Genomic DNA, 8749 nt, shown 5'->3' with positions numbered 1-8749 from the left:
GAATTTTCTTTCAGATTATGATGAAAATATAATTTGAAGTACAACAAAAAGGATGCAATATTTGAATCAGTGGCTTTAATGAAATACAAATGAAAGTTTACACATTATTTTTATTAGTGCTCTTTGTTGGTTTTCAGATTAATCTCCTCCTTATTAGTCAAATAAGACTTCCAGATGATACATCTATAGTTGGGAAGATTGCAGTCTTCCAGAGTATTTTAACTACATTTAAAAGTCTTTGGCTGCAAGTGAAGGGAGTAAAGGCTAAATATACTTTACATTTAGAAACTGTATGGCAACCCTATAGTAGATATATGTGGGGTGTTTGTTATTTAATTAAACTGATAATTAATGAAACATGTTATTGTGTAAGAATAAATGGCTAAAAACTATTTTAGCTATAAGTTTATTTGGTTTTAGTATTGATAGCCATTTAGCCATACGTTGTGCCCGTTAATGATTTTTGAAGCCACTGTTAATGAGGAGAACCCAGTGAAACCTTTAATATCTGCTACAGTGTATCTTTTAAGATTGTTTTCCATTTTAAGCCAGCTGCATTAATTAGAAACGTATATTCAGCATTTTATTACCAAGAATTGTGTATTTGGCACATCAACACACTTATTAGCCAGTGTGTTTTCTATCTCTCTCACTTTTTGTATCCTGCCAAATGAATTTTAAATAGATCTTTTCAACTGGGTAAACATTTGCTCTGGGGCTGGTTTGAGGAGTGTTTGAAACATGAATGGACTTGGCAAAGTGTTCATTTCTTCTTTATCAAGTACAACAAGGAAAACAGCCCATCCTTCCAAATGTGGGGCTTATTATATTTTTAAGTAATTCCTCTAGATATCACATCTCCTTCTATCACCTTGGACTCCACAGATGGAAACATGAGGGGGGGGTGAAGAGCCTTTTCCTCTACTTTAAGTCCTTTTCAGTTATAAAAAAGGCAAAGATACAGTTTCAACTGTAAAGGCCTTGAGACGCCAACCTGATTATCGGCCGTCGGACAGTCTAGCGAGGTTGGTGACTCCAGTCAGTTTGGTGTGTTTCCATGCCGGCGTCCGTCGGAGGGGCCCTCAGCCTCCATTTTGGCCGATCTGACATGCACGGTCGGAAGGCGTGCACTGCCGACAGTCGGACTCAAATGACCAATCTGATTGGTGGAGTGCTCACCCGAAAATGACCAGCGGGATGAGCGTGACTAGACTCTCTCAAAATCTAATGAAAAGCTCATAAACTGACCTTTGTCCTTCTGAAATGAAGACAGATTCAGAAACTGCATGGCCTATTTCTCGCTTAAAATGTTTTCAGAAACACTTATATAGCTGATACGTTAAAGTATTTACACTGCAGTTGCTGGTTTAGCTCAATTAAAACTCACCTATACAAAATATAAAGTGGAGAATATGAAGGTAGAAAGACAAATACATAGATAGATGAGTCAAGAGAGAAACCTAAAACTGAAATTAGGACCCAAGCTGAATACTATCAATACTCTGCATTCTAGAAGCTTATTGCATCAGCCAGACTGTCACTGCCATCTGCTGGACAAATATCATGTTGCATTTCACAATTCTTTTCTGTGTCCCTATGTAATATTATTCACCAATCTTTGTACTGTATTTTGTTTTTTAGTTTTATTGTACAAAAACTTTGTTTTGATACCAACATAAAATTATGCAATGCATGCTAACATACATGCATTAAATTGCAATTTTAGAAAGCAAAATGTTTTCCAAACATATTTAGTTGCTGTTGTCTTGTCTTTCTGGAGCCATTTGCAAGTTATTCACATATTTTGCAGCCATGAGTAGAGCCTCCATTTTCCTTTGCATTGTGTCACAATTGTATGTTAATGTTAATGCTGTTGCTTTGGCTAATATGTAAAGTATATTTCTTTATCATTATTAGTTGCATCTACCATTTATTGCTTCTATTTAATCATGTCTCCGTATCAGTATCTGTTTTCAGTTTTGTTAAAGCTTATTTAAATGTGTGATTGTGCTCATTTTAATTTGAGTGTGACACATTTTTGCGTGTTTTGTGAATTTCTGTGAGTACAGACTGAGCCAGTTGAGGTGAAGCAGGAGTCGGAGAGCGCCGATTCTCAGGACGTCACGCTTCCCTTGTCCATAGTCTACAATGACACTGACACTCTCGCCCATCCCAGTGTAAGTTCTCACCTGGCAAACCCGTTCACTGTTAGCTTTATTGCAGAGTTTTCTAACAGCCTCTGAGCCAATAAACAACTTCCAGTCTTCTGACACAGCTGAAGTTGATCTCGCTTTTTGTCATTTTCTCTTTTGGTACCATCTTGTTTTTATGAATATGGTGCTTGCCTTTGGTGGACAAACTTTGTAAACTTTTCCTTTTAAAAATGCCTCTGCTCTACGGACACCACCACAGTTTACACCATTCCTGCATATTCTGATGCTGTGCCTCGTATAGTATAGGACACTGCAGTATAGTAGCTTATAGCTTAGATAGAACATCACCTCCTCTTCTCTCCTGCATGCAGACCAGTGATGAAAAACGAGAAGGAAGACTTTAAACTCCAATAACGCTCCATGGGGCTTCCCAGTCATCTATCTCCACTGGGGGAAACTAAGTTATGCCCTGACGTATGCAGATAACCCCCTCAAATACACACACACACACACACACACACCGCCCCCCAGCTCAAACGCACACACATACACACCCTCAGACAGGCTGATGTATGGTAGCAATATGCCCAAGGCGGGCCCCGGCCTCAGCTTTAGCTCCAGCTCCGCTTCCAATTAGAACAGATGAGTTCCATTAGCCCAGCCCAGATACTGTCATCCCACACACACAGCCTCATTAGCACCATGACACCAGTGCAGGGCCGACAGACAAGAACTCATTGGTGTTGAATCTAACACACAGATAACATGCGGTGGAGCTGTAAGCAGCATAGGTTAGGAATGAAGGATTGACGTGGCTGGAGCTGCTCTACAATCTGCATAGTAATAGACACATATCATCACATAGATATACAGAATGTACACATAGCCAGCATGTCAACATTATATCTCACACAAACACACAGGGAATACAGAAATGTGCCTTGCTTCTCAGTCTCATTGTCAGTATGTTACTTCCTAATAAACAGATGCCTTCATTCATCAGACACTTGCAGCAGCGGTTTTATAACCCTCCTACAAATCTGTACTGCCATGAATACAAGTCATATGTGTAGGCCTTTTTTATGGACACACTGCTAGACCCACAAAGTGGTTTATGTGCATTTTGAAGTGATCAGTTAGAGAAAATCTAATAAGACACATAAGATACAACAGCCTTTACTGTAGTATTACAGCGTCATCACTGGGACTCAGACGTCCACAAAAAGGTTGCAAAGGTGTCAAAGGGTCGTACTGACAACTCTGTGCCAGGCTCATGAACTCACTAGGAAACACTGCTTCTTAATTTCTATCACATTGTTGATATAAGATTCGTTATAAGGTAACACTACAGTCATGAGGCGTTTGGTAATGACTCAAGTGCCAGAGTAGACCATGGAGTATAGCTTACACTGCTCTTCATACTTGTATAAGAAACAGTTAAACTGTAATTGTGGTTGGGTGGTCAGCAAATTCCTCCAGTGTTGGTCATGTCACTTCTTCTATAGACCGCCATATCACAAGTGCTTTTCAATCTGTACAAAATATGGAAGTCTCTATTCCTAGATGGGTAGATGAAATGGGGGGAAACAAATGGTATGTGAAAGTACAAAAGGTCTAGGCATGGGTGTATATTGTGTGTATTACGTGTTCCTGTGTACCTTTTTATTTAGACAGGCAGTGGTATTTAAAAATCACACACACTTGCTTTTCAGAGGGCTAAAGATTGCAAACGTGTTTAAAGGGATACTATGCCTAATGTAATCCCACTTTGTTTTACTTTTATGTGGGCAATGTGTAGAGATGAACGTTGTGTGACTTTCCACCGTGGCACCAGTGCATGGAGCTCTTAGCAGCCAAGGTCTGCCAAAACCATCCGGCAGATCTCAGCAGACCTCTTGCTGCTGCTCAGCTGGAAGCGCCGGGCACTGCGGCCACAGAGGGAAACAACACACACCGTTCGTCTGTACACTCAACCATGACACAGAGCTGAATTTGAATCAGCAAAGTATCTCTTTAAGAATTGGATGCCAGTTTAACTATGTTGGTAACTATTTTGATAATTGATTGGTTGTTTAGGTTCTAAAATGTGAGAATTGACTGCTTTTGTCCCTGTCTGTACCTTTTGTCTTTTTGCTTACTAATGTGTCCTCTTTATGCTGTCCTGCAGTTATTCATGGACAAGGAGAGGGCCGAGGAGCTGTGGCACAAAAGATTATTCTCGCTGCGGCAGGAAAGGCTCATGGGAAGTCCTGTGACCTGATGGACGCCAGAAGATCCTTCCAGTTCCCGAGGCACATTCAGCTTCTTTCACTGTGTCTCAATCTGTCTTGTTTTAGGCCATCACAAGATTTCTTACGTTACCCTTCCACTGATTTCTCCTTACTATTGTAAAAACTTGTGAGAGCAAATCAACATTTTTTGGTCCTGATGTGCTTATTATTTTATTATTGTTCATGTAATTCAATTAAACAATCTGCTGTTCTTAATTTGGCTTCATTTAATTTTAATGATTGATTGGAGGTTCTTACAGTCATAAGGTGATGTTTGGTACAGTTTGTCTTTTGTAATCAGCTCAGTAACTATAATTAAAGATAGATGTGAGTTTTTTTTGAGTGAAAACTGACTTGTACTTTTGTTGGTGCATGAGGGAGTTTTCTTTCGACTGGACGGCGAGCTGGGTGGCCTCCGTGCCTGCGTTGGTTTCCAGCGGGATGTCGAGAGCTGTGGTGTCCGTTCGGCGGGACTTGGCTGGATTCTGGAGGTTCGGTGCCATGCGACCGGGTGACTCTTTATCTGTGTGGCGATCTAACGGCCACATTCAGCCTTTTGATGAGTCACGCACAAGATTAAGGAGCTGATGGGATTTCATTGGAGTTGTGCCTCGTACGATTTCATGTGCCAAAAATATATTGAGATAAACCTGCAAGTAGGACTGAATTGAACTGCATCTCTCTCTTCACCAAGAACTTGATACTTAGCATTTAAAAGTAAGATAGCAGCAGTATCTACATATAGATCCGATAGATACAGATGAATGAGTCACCCTTCCAATTTATTAAAAGTAGCATGCCTCACCATTAGTTAAGTTTATCTTTTTGGTCTATCTCAAGATTGACATAAGACTGGAGTAAATCTTAATATCTTTACACCTGCCCTTAACGTTTCACTTCTATATACCGTATATATGTATATATATAGATACACACACACACACACACACACACACACACACACACACACACACACACACACACGCACACACAGTATCTCACGAATAATATGTAGAAACTAAAATAACTGACATGCACACACACACACACACACACACACACACTCTATTCAGTGTTTTATGTTTATTCAGTGTTGTGTTGTGTAAGGGGGGATTTAGGGCAGTGTAGAGTCTACACTCAGGCCTATTTGTGGAACAGCCAGATGGTAAGTCTATACAGAGTCTGGGACACAGTGTCACTCCGGTACCCCCCAAATAGTCAGTGTTGTAATGAAATAATAAATGAGAATGTACAAAATAATTTGCAAAAGCAAGCAGACAAATTAATTTCAGCTGTACGAGTGCTTGCTTGGAGTGAGTAAATGTGTGTGTATGTCTTCCTGATGGGTGTTATATGGCTGTCCCAAATATCTTCACACCTTACATTACCAAACCAAAAATCACTCTAGAAACACAAAAGTCTTAGTAAAATAATCAAATATTAAAGTAATTTAAGCCTAGAGAGTTGCATCGTGATTTCTCCTTTATCCAAACAACCATTGTTATTTCTCTAGTTTTAAATTGGTATAACTAGCTGCATAGAGGTTATACAGCCCTCGTCAGGGTAGGTTAGATAACCACACAGCTATTTGTTTTGGTGACATACACAAGCATAATACTAAACCTTGAGTTTCTAGAGAAATCTCTTGTGTACCGTTGCCATGACAGCCGCTCACCACATCTAGCGCGTGGATAGAACCTGTTCAAAGCTCCGAAGAACAAAAAAAGGGTCCGAATAACCAGCCAGTCCGATGGCCGGGTTCTCGTCACGTGGCCGTTGTCAGTGAATTTGGTTGGTTCTAAATCATATTCCATGCCACCGCTTTCATAGTAACATTAGCGTTCAGAGGCTGAACGGTGTCGTGAAACGGATTTTAAATCTTAGTTTTTGTTTAAAAATCTGTGGAAATGTTCAACAATGATCTCAGGGACTTTGACGAAGATCCGTTCTTCTCGTGAGTAGCTATAAACTGTTGTATAAGAAATATATTAACTATTATTGTTGAATGTATGTCGGCTTGTACATTTTTCTCATAATGCATCAGTTAAACTAAGGTCAAAAGCTGTGTATCACGGTGATAAGAGCATTTGAAGTGTGTTAACGTTAGCTGTATCAAGATAGACTGTGCATAAAAACCCAGACCCACTGTCAATGACGTTAATATAGGTTAATGTTATTATTTTTACCGGGCAAACGTTAAATACACGAGTGGGGTTGCTAATGTACTTCCGAAGATATCAAGTTCCACTTTTAATTATTTTTATTTAAACGAGAGGTTGACCTAACGTTAGCTCAACTCACTGCTTGCTCTTGTTTGGTTAACTTTGGATCATCAATTACATCGTTGTTAGTTTTATATGTTACAACTTGTAACATATAAAATAACATAAACATGGCTTCCTGCACACAACTAGCTAGCTAGGATAAACACGTTGTCAACCGTTTTCCCTTGGCTCTGCAAGGTTACTGCCACTCTGCACTGAGCAAACTTGAACGTACAGTGGCTTGGCTACATTGAATGTCAACATGAGCTATTTCTGATACAACTTAATGAAACAGTTATCTAGCCAGGGCTGCTGTAAGATGGAACGACTACTGTCAGGACCGACAATGCTTTTTATAACTATATTTAAGTACGAAGTTCGTTCATCTTAAAAGGTAAATAAAAATGCTACTTTATAAAGTAGAAAGGCATCATTTTGTTTTCATCCATGTACTTTAAAGTTAAACAGGTTTGTATCATTTTTAGTAAGTTTACATCATTTTCCAGTACAATTTAAAGAAAGTGATTTTCATAATTTTTTTTAATAACTATCTACACTGACATTGCGTGCCATAGTGACTTTGACTTATTGCATGAGTGAACACCTGCTGTGTTAGTGTGGTCACACTCACACCCAACTTCTAAGGTGAGTGTAAAAATTATTTGAGGGGTGCTTCTTCAAAGTGTGTGGTCATTGAAGAATATATCTGTAATGAGCTTCAAGAGGGCATTATTTTTTTTTAATTTTTCCTCCATCACCATTATCATGGTTTGCAGTACTCAACATCATTTTGCAGATTTGCTTAGAATTCCTTACTGGATGTTGAGATTCACTTTGTCTTTACTTCCTCTTCCTTTTCTTTAGGGATCCTTTTCGGGCTCACAGGGAACATATGCGGCAGATGATGCGAAGCTTCTCTGAACCATACGGCGGGCCCGTGATGCCCAGTATAATGGATAGGAGAAACCGTGGTCGTGACATGGCAGAACATCCAAGCTCATCCCTGGCGCTGAGGGACGAACACAGGGTGAGACCATGCATTTCAAGAATCACTCCTCTTACAATTATGAGTGGTTTGTCTGCTTGTGGACTCAAGTGAAAAAAGGCAAATGCCTGACTATCCTACATACATATCTTTTGGGTCTATGCGGGATGAAGGGTGAAGCCCCTGCTTCAGCAGTTCGCTCATCTATGTCCACTGCTCATAAGCCACAGTCTACAGTCCACTACTAACCACAGAAGAATATTGGAGGAAGCGCTAACTTTCCTAAGGTTATAGTGGAACCTGGCCACTGGCAGGGTAATTGGAGCACCACTCACTGAGGTATGGGCCAAATGAGTCTCTGGTTTAGTGGAAGGGCAACCCCCTTGGCCTCTCTGGACAGTTATATCTAGCCATAAGGAGCACTATTTATAGTGCATTGTTCCACTGACACACTGCTTTCTTGCAAATACACAATCAAACTTTTGAACACTCAACCAATAGGACCCCAGAGAATTCTGCTTTGCTCTATTGAGATGAGCTGCTGAAAATTATTTCGATAGTTGTCATGCAAACATAAAATATAGTTTATCTTCAAAATATAACTGTTCCTCTATAAATCTTTGATTTCATACACTTCTGTTATACGAGAAGGCCGTAAAAGCCATGGCCTTTAAAGGGGCTGTACTTGATATTCATAAAAAAGTGGTATGGGATAACCTCCATATGACTCTCACAGACCGCTCCCCAATTTGTTAAATACTAATCCTTTGTCATGGCAGTCGGGGTCAGATACCGACGCACAAGGCACTCACATACACTCACATGCATTCACATGTACAAGTACTAGTACATGCAAGTCAAGTCAAGTACAACTGTGTATCTGTATTTGGAATTGGCTTCCCATCAGTTACAACTACACAAGATCAATACAAATACAACATACAACTATAAATAAAAAAATACTCGCGGCTGGCCTGGCTATTAGAACAGAGAAGCTCAGTTTACAACACACACAGAGGGAGTGTGACTTCTCTTCTCAGGATGCCATTGCTCCACTATATCTTTACATAGCAAATA

The 8749-nt window shown here is 39.9% G+C and overlaps 2 protein-coding genes across 3 annotated transcripts in view; both read left to right on the top strand.

Moving 5' to 3' along the window:
• rsrc1 (arginine/serine-rich coiled-coil 1) overlaps window positions 1–5230 on the top strand; it is a 117301-nt gene extending 112071 nt beyond the window's left edge. The window contains 2 exon segments of the mRNA XM_032508917.1: window positions 2070–2177; window positions 4321–5230. Coding sequence (XP_032364808.1) covers window positions 2070–2177; window positions 4321–4413 — 201 coding nt within the window. The 3' untranslated portion in view covers window positions 4414–5230.
• An 874-nt stretch (window positions 5231–6104) lies between these two features.
• mlf1 (myeloid leukemia factor 1) overlaps window positions 6105–8749 on the top strand; it is a 9692-nt gene continuing 7047 nt past the window's right edge. The window contains exons 1-2 of one of the 2 annotated variants that reach the window (XM_032510123.1): window positions 6105–6377; window positions 7552–7714. In XM_032510123.1, the coding sequence (XP_032366014.1) occupies window positions 6331–6377; window positions 7552–7714 (210 nt within the window). In that variant the 5' untranslated portion in view covers window positions 6105–6330. The remainder of the gene's footprint in view (window positions 6378–7551; window positions 7715–8749) is intronic. The other variant, XM_032510121.1, reaches the window with a different exon arrangement.

The sequence above is a fragment of the Etheostoma spectabile genome, chromosome 3, assembly GCF_008692095.1.
Source record: "Etheostoma spectabile isolate EspeVRDwgs_2016 chromosome 3, UIUC_Espe_1.0, whole genome shotgun sequence".
Lineage (NCBI taxonomy): Eukaryota > Metazoa > Chordata > Actinopteri > Perciformes > Percidae > Etheostoma > Etheostoma spectabile.
The sequence above is the reverse complement of the archived record's forward strand: the minus strand, read 5'-3'. Positions and strand labels throughout refer to the sequence as shown.